At 54.4% G+C, this 20,890-nt stretch overlaps 1 protein-coding gene across 1 annotated transcript in view; it reads right to left on the bottom strand.

Moving 5' to 3' along the window:
- The window catches only part of Zfpm1 (zinc finger protein, FOG family member 1), a 61,120-nt gene that overhangs the window by 15,419 nt on the left and 24,811 nt on the right, over positions 1-20,890 (bottom strand). Inside the window, exon 3 of the mRNA XM_059263885.1 lies at positions 18,109-18,258. Coding sequence (XP_059119868.1) covers positions 18,109-18,258 — 150 coding nt within the window. The remainder of the gene's footprint in view (positions 1-18,108; positions 18,259-20,890) is intronic.

Below are 20,890 nucleotides of genomic sequence, written 5' to 3' on the forward strand. Positions count from 1 at the left end.
AGCCCTCCACAAGACATCACCTATAACTGTGAATGTCCCTTGCATGTGAAAAAAGGTCTGCATGTATGACTAAAGATCATGGGATAAGATCACCCTGGATTAGCAGGTGGTTCTAAATAAGAGACAGTTGTCTTTTAAGAAAGGCAGATGCAGAATACAGGGCCAGAGGGTATGCCACATGAGGCTTCTAGAACTTCTCATGGATTGTGGCCTGCAGGTTGGGACAGGAGACTCAGCTGTACTTATTGGTGTTAGCTGTGGGACACATGGACACGTGGCCAGCCATCTGCCCTACTTGAGCCTCTGTTTCTTTCTTTCTTTTTTCTTTTGGTTTTGGTTTTGGTTTTTCAAGACAGGGTTTCTCTGTGTAGCTCTGGAGCCTGTCCTGGAACTCACCCTGTAGCCCAGGGTGGCCTTGAACTCACAGAGATCCGCCTGCCTCTGCCTCCCCAGTGCTGGGATTAAAGGCGTGTGCCACCACCGCCCGGCTGAGCCTCTGTGTCTTTAAAGGAGGTGGGAGCATGGTCATTCCTCAGGCCACACACGCTCTGCCCTGTCCACCTGCTACTCAGGCTGCCAGCCTGTGGAGGCCTCACATGGCCTGGCCTGGTCCCCTGGCCAGAGTGCTGTGGCGGCCCCACTTCCTGGAGCCCCATCAGGCAGGCTGTGGCCTTAATGGGCTCGATCATCAGATAACTGGCCAGCTAATGGTGGAGATAAGGTGTAAATACGCCAGGAGGCCCCGTGGAGAGCTGTAACTGGGCCTTTGTCTTCCCCGGGGCTGATAAGATGGCAGTGGACCAGGGCTGGAGGCCAAGGAGGCCTGCACCCCTTTATCAGCCTGGGAGTGGGGAGAGGGGCTAAGGGGCCAGAAGGCAGGCTCTACCCTTCATAAAAGCAGCCAGTCCTCTGCAGCTCACCCAGGGCACTGTCCTGGTGCAGGGCTGTCCCACTGGCTCCCCCTCCCTCACCTTCCCTTGCCCCACAGGGCATGGTTCAAAGCTGACACCAGGATGGTCAGTACCATCTACAGGAGCAGGGCTTGGCAGCACTGTCCTGAGAGGGATGGAGAGACTATCTCCTGTGAAGCTTATTTCCTGTGTAGACAAGGAAACTGAGGCCCTGATAGGCCCATAGCTGGCAGCAGGTGTCAGTATCCAAACCTGGACTGACTACAGGGCTGTCTATCGGTTGTTGTGACCCGTCAGCTTCCCCTGGTTTGGGTGCTTATGTCTTTGGTCCCCACATAATGGCCCTCAGGACAGAAATGGAATTAGAGAGTTCTTCTGAGAGTCTGTGCTTTAAGCTTGGCTACCCAGCATCCCACCAAGGTGTCAGGAAGGGACAGAGAAAGCTCTATTATCCTGAGAAGGGTGTACCTGGATCTTGAGACAGACAGCTAAGTCATCTACCCTCACATGACTTCCATTCTGTGTTTAGAACATCCCTCAGAAGATGGGGCCTGGCCCCTGTCATGATCTCCCTGTTGCAGAGACACCTTCACCTGAGGCTATGTCCTCACAAATTGAGGCACAAGGTAAGGAGGCAGTTGATGTAGGTCACCCTGAGGGCGTGGCATGGGCAGTCCTACAGCCACACTCATCCATGCTGCTACCTGTGGGAGCCCGGCTCTGGGCTCCAGCCTGCCTCCATCCCCCATGGGGAAGGAGGCAGTCGGTGCCACCCCCTCACTCACCCACCAGCAAACGGCCCCGCACCCTAATCAGAGTTCACGGCCACAGCTCAGCCTTCCAGATAAGAACATGGCTGGCATTTCCCACGGCAGCCACCCCATCCTCTGGGTATCATGCACTGCCAGAGAGGGCTGGTTGCTGATAAGGGCTGTGGTCCCTCTCTCAGGGGGACAGCACCATCATTCTGCACTCAGGGACTGGGGGAGGCCTTGGAGAAGTGAGATGTACAACAATCACTATGGTAACACACCTCTCTGGTCCAGGGTCCAGGTCAGCCAGTCTGCCTTTTGAGGCAGATGGGTAAGGGGAAGGCAGCTGATTTCAGCCTCAGCTTTCCTCAGCACTGTGTACAAGGCAACCTGTGCAATGGTGCACAGCAGCTCTGGTGATAGTCAACATTCAGTTACTTAGATAACCTAGTTCCTGCCCCAATCCCTTGTGGCCAAAAAATGAGCTAGCACCCAGCAGAGATGCTCTCCTAGCAGGTAAAACGGCACCAGAAAAGTGGGGCTTGGAGAAACTGCTCATTTCCAAGGACCCTGAGAATGAGAGTACATGAAAGCAAGCTCGGGGCTACCTGGCCGGTGAGGGGCTGGGAAGACAGTTTTCTAGGAAACCTGGACCTCAACAGTGGTGACAGGAAACCTGGGCTGGATGTGGCCATGTGGCCATGATCTAGCCTCTGGGTTTGTGGCACATGCTCACTGGCAGAGCTGAGGGGTATCCGGGGACAGGGATTGGGGCCACAGCTTCTATCCTGGGAATTCTAGGAACAAGGTGCTGTCCAGATGCCCTCATGGTCACAGGCAGCTCCTATGGTGGGCTGTTATGGTGGGTTCCAGCCTGGTTTAGACCTTGGCCACCTGTTCCCTCAGTGGAGAACGAAGAATGTGCCCTTTGTCCCTTAAAACCTGCAGTCCTAACATGAACCCTGGTCCCATCCTCTGTCCCTCAGCCCAACACCAGACACAACTTACGAGATTCCTCCTGGCATTCCTGGGAGACCGAGGCTCAAAGAGGGTCAACAGCCAGCGGGACTGTGTAGCAGACAGGCTGAGTTTGACCCAGAGTCTTGCCACACAACCCCAGTACCCTTTTGAAGGATGACGTAGGAGGGAGCAGCTGGCTTCTTCCAGGGGTGAAATATTCTGGCTCTGGTCTCAGTTTCCCTAATGCTCTCTGGTGGGCTCTTGACAGGAACCAGGCAGTCACTGCAGGTCCAGCACTGGGTCAAGGGCTAATTTATTCAGGTAAACAACTGTACACATTGCTTCTAGAACACGTGCTAGGACTTAATTGCATTCCCCAGAAGCATCTTCAAGGAACCTAATGCATATTTATCTGTTTGCAATGTTAGTCATGCACGGCCCTCAGGGCACTCACCCCCCAGGAACAGAAGCCCAGGATCCACCTCCTCAGCTGGAGCCTGGCTGGGGGTAGGGGTTGATCTGGCTATTGTTGGGGTGCCCTAGGTGGCAGAACTGTGTTCAAACCATAGGCCAAGTCCTGACACTACCCTAGTGGCAGCTGTTTCTGTCCTGCTGGACCCTCAGCTTACTATGTTGTAGAAGGGGTGCTCATATGCTCATAGGCCATCCTTAAGAGCGTCTGTCTGTAAGGCCAAAGGGCCGTGTTTACTACAGTGCTGAAACTGGCCTCACAGGGGTGCCCTTGGCCTGGGAGCTCCTCAGACCTGACTTGAGGCCCCTGAGTTCCAGCTCTGCCTTGAAATCTAAGTGTCTTCCCTCAACAGCTGCACAGCACTGCCCAGTCCTGGCGTTGGCCTCCTCTTTATGTAGATGATGGAGACCCAGAGATCTTTTGCAAATTCCCCAAGGTCACAGGCCCACGCGTGGCCACTCCTTTTTCCTTCTTTCCCTCTTTTTTTTCTTTCTTTTTTAATGTTTTATTTATAGTGTGTGTGTGTGTGTGTCTGTGTGTAGGTATGCCGTGTGTGTATCTAGGCTCACACAGGCCAGAAGAGGGTGTCAGATCCCCTGGAGTTGGAGCCTCCTGACACGAGGGCTGAAAACCAAACTTGGATCCCTAAAAGAGCAACAAGTGCTCTCAACCACTGAACCACCTCTCTGGCTCCCCAAGCATGGCCATTCTTTTTGTAGGGTTTCTCTGTGTAACAGTCCTGGTTGGCCTCAAACTCACAGAGATCCGCCTGCCTCTGTCTCCCAAGTGCTGAGGTTAAAGGCCACCACTGCCTGGCCCAAGTATGGTCACTCTTAAGCCCTGACCTCAGAGTACCCTTTTGATAAGACCCGAGTCACCCCTGTTTTCCCGTGTGGGTAATGACCCCATCTGCTGGCATGCAATTCTAAAACAGGAGGTTGTGGTGTATAGGAGTGTCAGCAAGAGACTTCCTCACCTCAAATGGGGCCAGACCCCTTGTGCCAATGGCCAGGGCCTCTGGAGCACCAAACCAACCACCCAAAGCCCCCACCATGCCCCTGTGGAGTCTGTGGTTGGTATGTGGGTGCCCACCAGCTCACCACCAGTACCTACTTATCTAATCAGCCCATCGTTCCCTCCAACCCGCCCTGTGACTCCCATAGGGCAGCTGGGGAGCGGCCCCTATCACAAGGATCATCCTGTTTGCTTTTGATAAAAGTCACAGTAAAGGAAGAAAAAGGCACCAGCGGGGAGGGAGGGAAGCCCCAGTCTGGCGGGATCTAGAAGATTCCGCAGATGTGAATATAGAACAGGGAAGACAAACTATATGGCCCAGAGAACATCTGCTCCACCTAAAACCAAGGCCCAGAAAGGGCAAGTGACCCACCCCAGAGTCACACAGCAGATGAAGGAGGGATGAGAGAGCATCTGGGACAGGTTCTCTGGACCAAGCCACACTGAAGGACAAATCTGGCTGTAAAAAGGGACCTGTGTGTTATGCCTGCCCTTGCTTAGTTGCTGAGGCCTCCGATTGTCTGCTAAACACTTTTTAGGGAAGACATGGGGGGCATTGAAAGCAAGCTCAAAGAGGTCAAGGGACTTTCCAGAGGTTATATAGCCAGTAAGGTGAGTTCAGCCAGTTCCCTCTGACCCCAGACTCATGACTCCAACTCAAGTGGTGCTGGCTCACTCATAGCAAATCCCCTGGACCAGGCCCCTGGGTATGCCGGACTTAGCCACCAGATTTCCCACTTCCAGACAGGAGTATGAGCAGTAATAGGGGCAGACAATGATCCTGAAAGCCCAGCAGGGCCCCAGTGCTCACTCTCTGGGAACTGGCCAGGGAATCTCAAGTCTGTGGTCACTGGCACAACCAAGATGGAAGAATTTTCTGCCAGGTATTCTACCGAGGGCGATGATGGCACTAACCAGGTAAGCTGTGGAGTAACAGACAGCGTGGACACAAGCTTGAGCACTAGGAAGCAGAGGCACAGTAGGCTGGGAGGATCTCCATGGCACATGGGAGGGTCTCTGCCCTGCCCCTCAGGTAAGGTCTGACCTCGCCGAGTGCCTGGAGCTGCCAGCCACCAGGGGAATGGGAATCAGTCAGTTGGCTTCATAAAGACTGATTTCTGACTCGCTTTGGTATTTCTGGCTGGGCTGGAATGACTGGGGGCCACCAGAAAGCTGGGTTCAAGTCCTGTAAGGATGTGATCCGCTCATACCAAGAAGCAGTTCTGTACCGGGGGTGGTGGTGCATGCTTTTAATCCCAGAACTTGGGAGGAAGAGGCAAGTGGATATCAGTGAGTTTGAGGCCAGCCTGGTCTACAAAGTGAGTTCCAGGACAGCCAGGATGGTTACACAGAGAAACCCTGTCTCGGAAAAAAAAACCAAAAAACAACTACCAAAAAAAAAAAAAAAAAAAAAGCAGTTCTGAGTTCTTCTCTGAAGCACATACGTCCACTCTTGTGAAGGCAGCAAAGGATGGTGTTGGGACATACAGGTGCAAGCAGTGTCCACAACCAACAGGTATGGGTAAACTGGTCCATGGGTGCTGCACCAGGATCCTGAGAACCCTCATGTGTTCCTCTCCTCTTTGTGCCCATGTCCCCTCCCTCTCACCTCACTGTTCCCAGTGGCGCAAACCTCAGAGGAAACAGGTGTCTAGCTCCCTAGATTGCCAGCCCTCAGGGATATTCCAGGCATCATGTGTCCTGGACCCAGGAGGATATCGTGCCTGGGAGAAGGGGCAGCTAGTCCCAGGGGGTGGAAGAACACCACTGCTTCTGTTCCCTATTTCTGTGAGCTGCTTTGCCTGCCTCCTCCTCAGGTCCAGCCACCACTCTGGTGGCCCTGGGGAGGAAAAGGCCAGCCTCAAGCTTCCTGTCTACAAAGAAGGTGCAGGGTGGGGTGTGTGTGTGTGGTCAGTTTGGCCTAGGGTCTGGGTCACTGGGAACTCCAATCACTGGTGTTGGGTTGGAGGGCTGGTCCAGAGTGCGGAAGCCCTGCCCCTTCCAGCTAGCCTACGGCTTCTCCCTGGTCTCTGGGACTGTGCGTGTTGAGTATTGATTTTTTGACATGGAACAACAGCCAGCCTTTATCGGCTGAACCCTGGCCCTTGCTAATGACAGATCTGGGTCCACCTGGGAAGAGCAGGTTATGCAGGGTGGGGCTTTTCCTTCCTGGGATCTTGGGGGCCTCTCACCACCTGGGATAACTGAGCTTGTTCTGGTGAAGAGCTGGCTCTCACAGAAGGTACATATATAGGCTGTAATGGAGCAAGGGATGCCTTCCTCCTGAACAGTGCCTAGGTGGCTGTAACTTGCTCCTCCTAGGCCCTTGTATGGCTCAGAGCCAGGATTCTAGCTCTGATCACCCCTACTGAACCTGGAGACAGGACTCCTTGGAGAGGGACACTAGTTCTTTCTCTTCAGGGCATAGCCAAAGCAGCCAGAGCAGCATAGCCTGAGCCCCCATTGCTCCCTCAACAGACACACAGATCCCTTAGTGGCTTGGGTGCCACACCCAGGCGAGGAGCTCTTTCCTACCTACCCCACTTGCCTGAGGAGGCTGAGAGTCGTGGCTTCCAGGTTGCCTTTGTGTGTGTGTGTGTGTGTGTGTGTGTGTGTGTGTGTGCGCGCGCGCGCGCGCGTGTGTGTGTATGTGTGTGTTGTGTGTGTGTATGTGTGTGTGTGCATGTGCGTGTGTGTGTATGTGTGCATGTGTGTGTGTATGTGTGTGTGTGCATGTGCGTGTGTGTATGTGTGTGTGTGTGCGTGTGTGTGTGTGTGTGTGTATGTGTGTGTGTGCATGTGTGTGTGTGGGGTGTGTGTGTGTGTGTGTGTGTGTGTGTGTGTGTGTATGTCTTGACTAGGCTTCTCTAAGATCTCCATGCTAGGTGTTTCACCGTCACCGCCCCCCAGGATGGGGGCAGAGGAAGCCCCATCAGCTTAGAGCCCCCCCCCCCATCTTCCTGTCTACTTGTGATGGCATGGACACTCTGGTCCTTGCCCAGAGCCTGGCTTCACCTGGCTCCAGCTCAGTGCACTCACCGACCTTGCCTTCATCCCTTTGCCTTCTGGTGCCACAGTTTCTGGTCTAAGTGGTCAGAAGGGTGAGTATGAGGGCATGTGAAGGTCTAGAATGTGGCTGCTGTTGCCAAGGGTGAAAAGGTGAATCCTCTCCTACCTGGAGTGACAGCTGTCCGCCTTGCCTACAGGCATTCACATCTTGGGGCCAATAGCTGAGAGTGAGGCAGGTGCTGGGGAGGCCAGCACATCAGGATGTGGCTACCACCTGGAGCGCATTGGTCCTCCAGGGCCCGAGCACCTGCTGACCCTCTGCACACAGACCAGAGGCCCCTACGAAGGAGGTATATGCAAGTGGGGTGTCTGAGGTCTTGGCTGCAGGGTTCCCAATCTCTCTGGATGTTAGGCCTGCACCTCAGGGTGAGTCAGGCACCACACAAGTTGAGAGACAAGGAGGCTTAGGGCCTTGTTAGCATTTCCTCTCAGAAGAGTCATCTGCAGTAGCCTTGGCCTTCGAAGCCTCTGTCGACTTCATCTTGAATTTAGAGGCCAGGGGTCACATTGGGACCCTGGAAGTTCAAACCCAAGCCTCTGACCTGGCTCTGACCTTCTTCAAGCTCCCTAACTGGAAAAGGGAAGAGGATGGCATGGTGTGAGCAGGGGCTGGTGTGGGTTCAGGAAAGGGACCTGCCCTAGATCCACATGTCTCCTACTGCAGCTCCCTGCTGACCCTGGAATCAGGCACCCAGCATGGCTGGGCCTTGGAGCTTGTAGTCCTGGGGCACCTGTCCCGCCTGTCCACTTTCTGCATGTGATCTAGAATGCAGAGTCTTTGGGGGTAGGCCCGGGGCAGGGGGAGTTTGGGCAGAACTAGGCAAAGGCAGGGTTGGGAGACAGTACTCAGCTTGATGGCTCCATGTACCAGTGGAGCTGTGGTCAAGCCTGTCAGGTTCAGGAACTTCCTACAGTATTCCTATGGAGTCTGCATCTCTCAAAATGATTCCCACTCTCTTGTATAATTTTTTCCCCCCTCAAGACAGGGTTTATCTATGTAGTCCTGGCTGTCCTGGAATTCACTCTGTAGTGATCTCTCAAATTCAGAGATCCACCTGCCTCTGCCTCCCAAGTGTTGGGATTAAAGGCATGCGCCACCACTGCCCGGCTCTTGTAGAGACTTTTTTAAGGGTCAAAATGTCCTCTGGCTTCACTACAATGGCCATCCTTGCTGTTCTTCAGTTCACACTCATGGTCTTTCTGGATAAATTTGCAGGGCTCCATCAAGTCTCTGCTTGGGCAGCAAAGGGTTGTGGCAGGCCTTGGTTAGAGGGCTCCAACACACCCCACACAAGTCATATGGGGGGGGAGGAGGCTCAGTGGATTGAAGGACAAATCCAAAGCCTATGGTGATTCCAGGGGACCTGGAGAGCCCAGCTGGGGGCAGGGCCGGGTGGGCAGGGCCCCCATGAGACACAATAAGGTATGATAGCATCTTGCCTCATCTCAGGCCGCGCTGGGCCCTTGCGTGCAGGATATGACCAGCCCTCGAGCCGACGGCGGCCCCTTTGTCCCATCTCTGGGGACCGATCTTATCGGCTGCGTCCACCGCCTCCATAATGGAAAAAACGCAGCGAGGAAATCAAAAGTTACGCACAGAGATAGAGGGGTAATAAATAAATAAATAAATAAGGAGCCATCGTGGCTATGGGGAAGGGGTGCCTCTCAAAGAACAGAGATATGTCATAGGGCTGGCAGGGAGTGGGTGGGGGTTGCTTCCTGGCTCCCATCCTGGGTCTGGGTAAGTCTTGACAGCATGCTGGGTCTCACGAGGGAGGTGGGGGGGGTCTCATAAATGCTGCTCATATAAGGGCAGTGCTGCCCACAACTAAGCAGAGCTGCCTCAGTTTCCCTTCTAGGGCAGGGTAAGACAGAGAGGGGAGGGAACATGTTCCAGTACCTATGGGTCCCAGTACTGTGCCTTGGACCCAGGACCTGTGTAGATTCCAGTTGTGGGTGTAGGGAAGCACAAGCTTGCTCCACTTCAGCCTTACCCTAGTCACCCTGTCCATATCCCAGAGAGAAAGGACAGCTTTCTGGATGAGGCCATCATTGCCACCAGTAAAAACGAGAGGAGTGAGAACATAGACCTAAGGTCACCTCATGTTCCTGTCTTATTCCCACTAGGTACTGGTGGTCATGGTAGAAATAGCTGGAGCAGATGTGGCTCCGGCCAGGACTGGGCATGACAGAGAAGAGAGAACTAACAGGCAGTCTGCGTCGGCTCTTACTCCAAGTGCGATTTGCCAGTGATGGTCATAGTGCCAGGGGCACTGTTAGTCAAGGTACCCGTGGCCAGGAAGCCAGTGACGGCACTGAAGACGGTAACGACACTGGGGCAGCAGCAGTGACCACACAGGTGGCATCATCAGCCATGGCACCAGGAACAACAGCTGTCCCCTACCACACACACTGCTCTGTGGCAGTCCCCTACCACACACACTGCTCTGTGGCCACTGTTCTGAAGAGACCACGACTTAGGGTTACAATGACATGCAGACCTTGTAACCAGGGAGGGGACAGGAGGGAAACTGCTGGAAGGCAGTGGTGGAAGCTCCCCTGGCAAGGACCAAGCTCCTAGGACCTGCCTTGCTGATGTCTAGGCCAGCTGTGGGGCTGCTGGCTGGGCAGGAAGCCGGTGGGAGGGCGGAGAAGGAAGCGACTTGATTAGTGCCGCCACCGAGATAGCGTGCCCTGGCCACAGACAGCGGGTCCCGGAAGGGGGTGAGGTCAGTAGGCCACATGCGGTGGGTAGCCAGGCCTGGGGCCCCTTCTAGGGCTCCACCTGCATTTCCCACTGGATGTCCTATTGTCTGTCCACTTACCCTCTCTGCCTACAGTGTCCAGTGAGATCCCCTTGTGCTGAGACTTCATGGTAGGTAATAGACACTCCCAAGAGGTAGGTTTGCTCACTTCTCCCCAGAACTGCCCATCTTGCTTGTCTGCCTCAGTTTCTACATCTGTCATGGGGCACCACAGTGCCTCCTGCTGCCTGGATAGTGAACTCTCATTTCTTCTGAAGTCTTTTCGGGGCTCTCTTTCTACCAACACAGCAGCCAATGGGATCTGCTCCTAGAGCAGACCTATCTGGCATGCTTGGTCCCCTGATGCCATTACACCAGCTGTACCTTAGGGGCCATTTATCAGGTGTCAGAAAGAGCTCTGTACGAATCCTGGGCCCTGGAGTTCGTAGCCATTGGCCCTGCCCCCATGTCTCAGCCACCTTTCTGTCCCTTGGTGACTGGCTGCCACTCCAGCTGCTGCTGGGATGGCGTCCTCAACCCTGAGATCTGTAACAGGCTGGCATGTACCCAGTGCTCAATGTATGAGAAGCAAGGAGGGGATGGGAGCCAGCATGGGGAGGGGAACAGTTTGACAGGTCACCTGGGTAGCAGTGCTAGTGACAGCCCCCTTCTAAAGTTTCTAGGGCCCAGTGCCTCAGAACAGTTGTCAAGGTGGAATCTGAGCCACAGCTAGCCCAGAACTCGTGTAGGCAGGGCAAGGGTGTCCATCTCCATCTGTCAGCCATCCTCCCATGGCCCATGCTGACCCGAGGCTATGACCTCTGAACCTTGTTTCCAGGACAATCACCTGCTTACCGCCACAGTCCCTCCTTGAGGGGGCCCTCTACCTCTGCGCCTCCTTTCTCCTCACCTGCATTTAGATCTAGCTGTGTACATTCAGCTCAGGCCTTTCACCGTAGCTTCTGCCCCAACACACTAGTTTGGGTGGCTGATGATTTATTGGCTTAGAAAGCCCCACTCAGACACCATCTAGAATAGTCTCTGGCCTCAGACATGGAGGTAGCAGTGTCTCCAATACATCCCAGGAGAGCAAGGTCCTCCCTGTGTCTTTCCAGTCCCTGAGAGTGACTGCCCCAGGAGGTAGTCAGTGACAATCCAGGAAGAATATGCCTGACTGTAAAGACACAATTTCTTTAGGATTTTTCATCCATCTCTTAGCCTCAGATTGTTCATAGCAACCCTGGGGTCTCAGAACAACATGAGTCTTCAAAGGGACTCCAAGCTGCTGGGTTGGTCTCTGAAGCTGACCCCAGAGTGACCCCTGCCATCTACTAGTGCCCCCTCCCCCGCTGGCTAATCTAAGACAAATAGGCCTATCACCCGCCACGCCAGGCCCCATGATAACACAAAATAGCTGGAATGATTTTTCCCACCCACACATGCCAGCTAGACGGTCGTGGGGAGGGGAGCATGGCCAGCTATCGGCCCATCTCCCAGGCTGTCCATCAGGACGAGCCGTCCTGCCTCAGCCACCAGATAACAGGCCTTGAGGTTCACACAGAAACCCGGGCCTGCGAGATTAGTTAGCCGGACACAGTCTAGATAACAAGCTACCGCTCCATGGGAGGGAGGGGTCCCCATCTCCTGCTTCCTTGGGACCCTGGGCCGGAGATCTGGCTGGGGCCTCCAACAGGAAACGGCCAACAACATCTCCTGTGGCCCTAGGAGCAGCCCTTCCATCCTGAGACTGTGGGATGCTCTAACTCTGATCTGCTCTCCCAGGCAGCTGATCAAAGACCCTCCCAACGTCTTTCAGAATCTCCACTGTGCAGCCAGGAATTTCGGGATTGGGTGTGGCTCAGAGGTGGAGTGCTTTCCTAGTGCGTTTGAGGGCTAGGATTTTATCCCTGGCACCATGACAAGGCTGTGAGGGCTGCCCTCAAACTCTATGGCTCATAACCCTGCCCCGTCTATGCCCAGCACCATCTCTCCCCACGCTCACCCTAGCCCTAAGGCTCCATCATGCCATGCCCCCAATGCCCCAGGCCTTTTGCATATGCCAGCTCCTTACCTGAACATCTCCCTTCACCCTAATTTGCCTTTCAGTCGTCAGCTTAGAGATGGGGTCCTTCTCTGGTGCTGCCATCTGCTCTCCCACTTGGCCTTGACACTCAGCCATCCCCTTTGCTGACTGACACTGCTCAGGGACACACTGGCCTAGTACATGGCCACCCTTCCTGGCCCTGCCTCCAGGAGCTGGGATGGGCTGACTGGCTCTCACTCAGTTCATAGCAGCTCCTGGAAAGAGTTCTGGGCTCCAAGAAACTCCTGGGTAGAAGAGAAACAGTCCTTTCTGACTTTCCTTTCCTGTACACGCTGCCTGGGCAGCTGGGCTTCCTCAGGCCGGGGCTGTGGGGTCAGCTGTGCCCCTTGATCTCAGCTGTAAGGAACCACAGGACTCCTCTTCCCTGCTCTACTTTGTCTCTGGAACTTGGGGTGGGTTTACAAGTCTTAATCCTTCCCAAGGACCGTGTGTTCCAGGAAGAATTCTACAGTCACCTCCTTTTCAAAAATGTGCATGGGAAGGTGCTGAACACGGGGTGCTACCTCCTTCCCAGCCAGTGCTCTCCTCTTCCACCCTCCCAGGGCCTCAGGATGCTGCCAGACCTTGGCCTAGCACCTTGACCCTGTATGGGGAAGCTGCCCTACCGCCATGGCATACCTGCTTATTCTCTCTGTTGCTGACCTTCACCCCCGCTGGCCTGTCTCTCTGCATAGATCCTTCCAGGAGGTCAGGCTGGGGCCCAGCCCAATGTGAATCCTGACATGGACTCGGGGCAGTGAGCCTGAAGGAGCTCAGGTGGCTCTTCTGCTGCCTGTCCCTCAACCCCTGGAAACCTCCAGGGGTTTCCAGAACTGAGAACTGGGTCCTGCTTGGGGATGGTTGAAGGAGTGGTCCTGGGTCACCTAGCATGTCCACATGGTGCTGGTGTGCTTGGTGTAGCTGTCTCAACTCACCCTGAGGTCCTCTTGCCCTTCCTCTTACGGTCTGCCTCAACTTCAGGCTCTGCCCCTGGATCCTGCTCTCAAACAGTGGCGACCAGAGTAAGTTCCAGGCTCAGGACACTCAGGGGAAGAAGAACACTGCTGAAGTCCTGCTGATTCCTGACCCTCACTGCTAGCTATGGCTGCACTCATACTGACAGAGGGTGGAACTCTCTGGGTCTCTCCATTCACTTTACCAGAAAGCACACCCCAGGGGATGGTTTGAGGCCCCCATCGTAACTCAATGTGCATCCCATTCTAGTACCTGCTCTGGCCTCCCAGACAGACACTGGGAGGGACTGGGAGAGAGATTCATCACAGATAGAGTGCCACTCTGTTGGCACAGGCAGCATCACATAGCTGGTGTACAGATGGCATGCATGCAGCCTTTGGGGGACCTGGGAAGGTCATGGTCCCTCTGTGTCCCAGATCCCCCAGTTCTATGGAGTCTTAGGGAAGGAACTGGGTAGGCTATCGATCCCTTTGCTGAGGCCAGCCCTGGAGGAACCCCTAGGAAGAGGACTCCACACCAGGCTACCTGACTAACAGCAGCTTGTTCATTTCTTCTCTTCTGCTGCTTGCTTAAGATCATGTCAGGTGGGCCATGAGGGCCAGGGCAGGGGTGCTGACAGAGTTAGATGGGACTTGTATCCTGACAGGACTGATGTGTCTGCAAGCCGTGTCCTCCTGACGTTAAGGGAAGGTGATAGGAGGAGCGTGACACTGAGGGGCACCAGGCATGGGGACAGGTCCCCACATTCCACAGCCAGGCAGCTGGGCAAGGTTACAGATCTACTTTCAAGCCCTCCGCATAGCTGGGTTTGAAACGGCCACCACTCCTGCAAACAAGGTCATTTCAAAGATGACAGCTCAGATTCTCTCCTTCCTACTCTTCTTCTTCCCAATTAGAACTCAGCTGAGGACCAAGAGAAGCCAGGACTGGTTCTCAGCAAGGGTATCCCAAACCCTGTACCCAACTTCCCGAGTTCTGTTTCCACAGTGTGATCTGTGGCTCCCTCAGACCCAGGGTGTGTCCCCTGCTATGCCTCAGGAGCACAGAAGCCTTCCTGCTCCAATCCTCCGTTTTCCCCTCACCTGATGGGCTCAGGCCCAAATCCACAGGGCCCTGGGCTGCAGCTCCTCTGACTCTACTCTCCCTTGGCTCATGGACTGCTAAGGCTCCAAGCTCTCCAGGCCTTGGCATGGCCATTCCTTTCTTGTAAGCTCCACTCTCTGGCATCTACAAACCTCTCAGACGGCAAGATACAGCAAACCTCAGAAGGACCATCAAGGTCCCTCTCATTCTACAGAGCACCATCTGGTTTGTTCTGAGCACTGAGAGCAGGGCTACCCTGTCTTGTGCACATATGGACTTTTATCACACGTGCTCTGAAGGCACTTTCCTGGCATTTTCTTTAGGGTTTATAATCTACATGGGGCAACACCATCCCCGCTGCCCAGAAGAGGGTGCTGAGACCGCACTGTGGGGTTAATACAAAGCAGGACTCTGGGCAGTGTGTGGCCATCAGATCTGCAACAAGACATTGCCCATTGTGTGGCTCAGGTGCAAATGTAATGCAAAATCAGCTGCTGGAGGGGTTTCTGAACCCTGAAGGTTTGCTTGCACCCCTGTATGAGGTAAACCAGGTGCCTAGTAGGTGACAAGTTGGAGGGCCACAACGACTCTCCCCAACTCCATTTTACAGACTATGAAACTGAGGTTCAGAGGTCAGCAGCCCACCCATAGACACTCAGCAAAGCTGGGCTCCTGCAGCATGGAAGAACTGATTGGCCAGTACCTGGTAAGACACAGAACTCGTGATGATGGATGAAAATGCCATTGTGCACTACCCCCAGACTGTGGAGTGCTACAGTCATCAAGTACCAGACAGGGGCAGAGGGAACTAGGCACAGTGACAGAACCAGGAGAGGACAGGAAATCATGACAGTGATGGTGATTGACACGACCTTGGGGCTGCACTCTAGTGTTGATAAAGCTCTTGAGCAAGTACAACTATACTTGGGTCTGCAGCAGTCAAGTGACTACTTCTGGGTATCACTGGCAGCATGGAAACTAGGAGGCCACATGGGGGTTTCTTGGGGGTCTTTTCCCCCCCCTTTTCCATTTCCCCTGTGCATGCGCGCGCGCGCGGTGTGTGTGTGTGTGTGTGTATGTTGATGCTGGTAGTCATCCTTGATCACTCTTCCACCTTATTCATTGAGGCAGGGTCTCTCAAGCAGACAGAGGTCACTAATGACCAGTACTGTTAGCTACCTTGCTCTGGAGGTCCTCTGTCTCCGTCGGGAACTACAACAGGTGGGCTGCTATGTCCAATTGGCATTTATGTGAAACACCAATCTTCATGCTTATGTGGCAGACACTAATTGCTAAGCCATTTTGCCAGCTCTTCCTGGAGGACTTTTCTTCATCTGCTCTAGGCCTGGGCCATCAGGCCATGAGCTGTCTCTCATCTGTACACCTGCTATGAAGAAGCACTGAGACCAGGCTCTTCGACAGCCACTTTCTGGGGCCTGTTTAAGTCCTGTCTCATCTAGAGAGGAATCTGAGGGGTGGTCCCTGATACTTATGAGCCTGGGAAGCAACATCAGATTGTGTTCGGGATGGGCAGAGCCCTCTGGAGATCCCAGCCCCGGACTGTCAGCTCTGTCATGGGTCCAGTGACCACCTCACTTCAGGCAGAGCAGATGGGAACGGGCTCAGGTCCAGGCACTTCTCTGAGCCAGACAGAGCCAGAGGGAGACTTGGAGTCCAAGCCAGCTCTATACCTTCTCTCCAGAGAGGAACAGTGGAAGATGCCTCTCAGGCAGGTTCCCTGGAACAGGCAGAGTGGGTGTGGGACCTGCTGGAGGAGGGCTACAGGCCAGAGGTCAGAAAGAGTCAAAGGCAACCAGCAAGGCAAAAGTAGCCACTTGGTCTGTCACCAGACTGGGCACTGCCTTCAGGCCTTAACCCTACAACCTCATCACAGGCTCGGGCGGCCCTGGAGATAAGAGCCCCCTGGGCCTCTCCAGCAGCTTCCCACTAGGTGATAAGCACGGCCTGTGTGGGAGCTGATAGGCAATGGCTACCACGGCGGTTGGCCAGCGGCCACTTATCAACCCCATCGCTGCCCACTGCACAGAAATTCCTATCTGTGGGAGCCGATAGGGTACCGCCTGGCCCCTGAGGATGCAAATAACTCGGGAAGCTGGGCTGCACCCTGACCCCAAACCACAGCCCATGGAGCATGGCCTTCATAGGGGCAGGGCAGGCTGCAAACTACAAGGGCCTTGCTTCTCCATCTAAAAAATGAAGTAATAACACTTATGTGGATGAGGACGGTGGGTAATGTTCAATACCGATGCTGATGGCCTGGCTTCTGGGTCTCTGTAGCAGCAGTTCCCAGCCAGTGATGCTCTGCTCTGCACTGAAGTGGGTATGACACTCTACTGGCTCCATGGTGCTGATGTAAAGACCATCCATGTGGCCACCAAAGTCCATAGACACACATGATCCCTGCCATCCCCAGCAGGCATTGTCCCCTTTATGCTCTTAGACATGGAACAGGGACACACAGGGTCCTGGTGCTGAGTCAGTACTCACAGACTCCCTTCTAGGTGGAGAAACTGAGTCAGCATAGGGCTGATTAGAAGCTGGGCAGTCTGGACACAAGGCTCTGCCCAGTTCTATGGCTTTGGGCATGTGAGTGGAAAAGGCTGGTCTGTGGGTGGAGAAAGCCCTGGCACCCGTGAGATCAAGTGCAATTACTCCCATCATGGTACCGAGGTCTGGGGACACTGGCCTCAACTGAGGACAGGACCCTGGGTCAGTGCCCAACTCCCACCAGGCACCCTAGGAGGAGTGGACAAATTTGTCATACATGTCAGCCAGGTCATCTAGAGCCAAGAGGTGTGCTAAGCATTGATGTACTAAGGGATGGCAGAGGGGAGTGCCCCAAGACAACTAGCCATAGGGCATTCTGTGAGTGGACTCAGTTTCCATACAGGGTGTGGGTCCCCATTCTGACTGTGGCCTTCCGGGCCAACCCTTCCTCTCTGGCCTCAGGCTGTTATTTCATTGTGTACCCCTCAGCCACACCTGCCACTCATCTTCCTTTGCACTGGTGGCAGGTATCACAAATGGTCTCCCATACTCTTATAATGCCATAGGACCCCATCAAAACACCCATAGGTTCAGTTAAGAGTCCATTTCTAAACCCCTTTCCAATGTGGATCCCTAGTTCCCCAGGGGAGGAACAGGGTCTCTGCCCTGGCAAAGCCTCCTCTGACCCCTCAGCAAGACAAGACCCTTGACATGCCTTCTAGACACAGATAGGAATCTGGCTGTGATAATTCCTACATGCTCATACACAGCTGACACTCAGTAACTGTGTACACATGTGCTTCCCACCCACACGCTCAGCCTCCAAACTCCTCCCTCCTTGATCCACCTCTTATACATACACCACTTAACCCACCTTACCTACCTGCCCTGCACAGTAGCCCTCAGCCCGCAATAAGAGCCCTGGAAATATCACTGACACCCCCACTGTGCTCCTGGGCCATGGTATCTGTTTATCAGAAGCAAGGGTACCATGACTGCCACATTCTGAGACCTGGGAGATCTGAGCCAGCTGCCAATTCTAGCTTAGCATGTGACCAGCAGCACTCATTGCCTGAAGATGTGCAAAGGTACAGGCCTGACTGGCTTGTGGGGCTGATGGTAACTAGGAACCTCAGATAGGTTGCAGCCCCCAGGAAGAGCAGGTGTTCTCCTTCTCACACAAGTCTGAGCCCACCTGGGCACCAGCCAGCTTAGAATGCCAACCATCTGCTGTTGGGAAGACCCCAGACTGGCAGCTCCAGCTACATCCTCTCGACACCCCTCCAGGTGCCTGTTCCTGCTGTCATCTCTCAGTCTTCATTACCAGTCACACCAGACCCTCCAAATGCTTCTGTCTACACCACAGGCTCTGGGTGTGAGCACTCCAGAGACCAACTCAGACCATATTGCTTGGGCCAACTGCACAGACCTGGGCACCAGTGGTCTCCAAGAATCCAAGATAGCCTAGTCTCCAGCTAGCCCAGAAGGCTGCACTGGGGTCATAGCAATGCTGTACTTTGCTAGTCAGCCTGGTTACCTGGACCACTCCAGGGACTGGCCATGGCTGCCTCTTCTTCCTTTTCCTCTTTCTCTTCAGCCTGGGGTGGCATCTCCAACTCCTGCCCCTCCATATCCTCGGGACCTTCTGGGGACTCAGGGGGTGCTGGCACTGTGGGTGTACTCACATCTGTAGAGAGGAAAACATTGTCACATTCTTTCTGGGCTAGCCTGTGACCAGGAGGGAAACGGAGGCTAGGGGGCGCACAGTCACCTGCCCTCCTGCTTTATCTAATACTGCAGGTTTCCTCTTGGCCTTAAAAAGCCCTCACAGCAGTACTGATCACAGCAGTAATAATTATTCCTTAGCTGCTGTCTGTCACACCCCAGTGCCCACCCAGTGCACCTAGGCCTGTGGCCTCTGGCTCACTGGTCTCTGCAACAGCTGGGCCCCTCCACCAGCCCCGCACCCAATTCCAGCCCAAAGGGCATGTTTGCCTTCCTGGCTGGCCAGATAACCAGTGTGGCCCCCGATCGATGCGCTCCTGTAAAGCCCCCTGGGTGACGTCATGGGAACAGCAGATTATTAATACCACGATAAGGACTGTGATTAACATCAAATAAATCAATCTCATGGTATAAAAGTCCTATTATTTTTGGCTATAAATCAAAGTGGCTGGCATCTGAGCTCCAGCCACTGTGAGGAGCCGCGCTGGACCCGCCTGAACGTCAGATATGCTCTTGCGCCGTTATCGAGCCCATCACTGCGTTATCACAGCCGCTGGTGCCAGGTGCAGGCCTGGCTGTTTGTCCCAGATCCTTCCCGGCCCCACCCGCCTACCCTCTCAGCAGCCCCAGCTCCCCAATCAGATAAAGACCCGCTCCCCTGGAAGCCATGGGTCAAAGTCCAGTAGCCGCCAACCATTTGCCCTTTGGCAGCTCGGCCACAGCTGCCTTAGTGCAGCTCCTGCCGGTAGCACCGATGGTGAAGGAGATAAGGTAGCAGCCTATGAGCAAGGCACTTGCTCTCCTGGAGGTCACCCAGCAGAAACTGAGGCTGAGAGGTGGTCGAGGGCCAGCCATAGATGGCTTCACCCCTCAGTACTGTATGCCGGCGAAAGCAAAGCAAACAGTAACAATGAGTAAGGTCCTGACTGGAGCCTGGCCTGGCACCTGCCCCCTCACTCCTGGGGCAGGTGTCCCTGGAGAGCTGAGGATGATGGAGTCAGGGCTTGACCCCCAGGGCTATTGCCAAGGAAGGGCCAGAGCCTCAGGCTGGGTGCTGGCCTGGAAAAAAGAAGGGAAGTGGGAGGGTCCCTGGCCTGCAGCCATTCAGTCAGGGACTCTAGTACATTGGTGGGGTGCACAGTGAGGAGCCCCCAGGGATGAAGGTCTATCCAGAATTTCTGTTCCCTATTCAGACTCGTAAAGATCTCTCTGATGTCCCCCTGTCCTTCCTTTTCTGTCAGCTCTGTTGTCCTGCCATCGTAGTCCTCCTCCTTCCTCCTTGTCTTCCTCCTTGTTCCACTCTACCCTCCAACCTATCCCCCCCCACTATGTGTGTGTGTGTGTGTGTGAGTGTGTCTGTGTGGGGGTGTGGGGGTGTGTGAGAGTGTGTGTGTGAGTGTGTCTGTGTGGGGTGTGGGGGTGTGTGAGAGTGTGTGTGTGAGACTGTGGGGGTGTGTGAGTGTGTGTGTGTGTGTGTGAGACTGTGGGGTGTGTGAGTGTGTGTGAGTGTGTCTGTGTGGGGGTGTGAGAGTGTGTGTGAGTGTGTGTGTGAGACTGTGGGGGGGTGTGAGTGTGTGTGTGGGGGGTGAGACTGTGTGGGGGTGTGTGAGAGTGTGTGAGTGTGTGTATGTGGGAGGGTGAGCGTGTGTGTGTGTGTGTGTGTGTGTGTGTGTGTGACTGTGGGGTGAGAGTGTGAGTGTGTGTGAGTGAGTGAGTGAGTGTGTGTATGTGAGTGTGTGTGTGAGTGTATGTGTGAGAGATGTGGGGGGTGAGGCTGTGTGTGTGTGTGTGTCTTCATGTGTGGTGGCCAGAGAACAACCTTGGAGGTCCTTCCTCAGTTGTTCTCTACCTTGTTTTTTGAGCTATTGTCCGTCATTGGCCTAGCACTCAACCAATCTGGCTGGCTGACTAGTGACCCCCAGGGACACACCTGCTCACCTTCCCAATGTTGAGGTTAGAAGCACGCATCATCACACCTAGATCTTAGAGATGCTGAGACTCAAACTCAGTCCTCAAGCCTGTGTGGCAAGCGCGTTATGGACTGAGCCCATTTCCCCAGGCCTTTTGTCCTCTTTGTTGTCCCCCTCTACCCTCTCTGTTGTCCATCCTCTGCCATCTGCTCTGTCCTGTGTCCCCCTACACACTTGCTGGCACCACTGCCAGAGTACCAGCCCTCTTCGCATACAGCACAGGTGGTTCCTTGGGGATCTCTGCTTAAGGTCACCACCTGCCTCTCCTTCACTTCTGGTCATGTCACCAGTTGACTATCCTCCCAAGTGGCCCAATAGCTACACTGTCCAATCAGAGGCTGGTGGGCAAGGTTGGGGTGTGGCTCCATGGTACAGTGCTTGCCTAGCATGCTTGAAGCCCCGGGTTTAATCTCCGGCACTAGGTGGGGGTTGGAAGAGGCTAGTGTGGGCTAATTCAGACTCTGCAAAGAATAGTAGATATGGAATGGTACGCCCTTGCAGCTTGGGGCTGTAGGTGGAACAAAGGCTCATGGGTATGCAGTGAAGTGCTCCTGAAGTTCAGAGCCGCAGATAGACATGACAGGGCTTTAGACTCACAACCAGGTAGAGCCCGGGATACTGAGT

The sequence above is a fragment of the Peromyscus eremicus genome, chromosome 5 (genome assembly GCF_949786415.1).
Source record: "Peromyscus eremicus chromosome 5, PerEre_H2_v1, whole genome shotgun sequence".
NCBI classification, from domain to species: Eukaryota; Metazoa; Chordata; class Mammalia; order Rodentia; family Cricetidae; genus Peromyscus; species Peromyscus eremicus.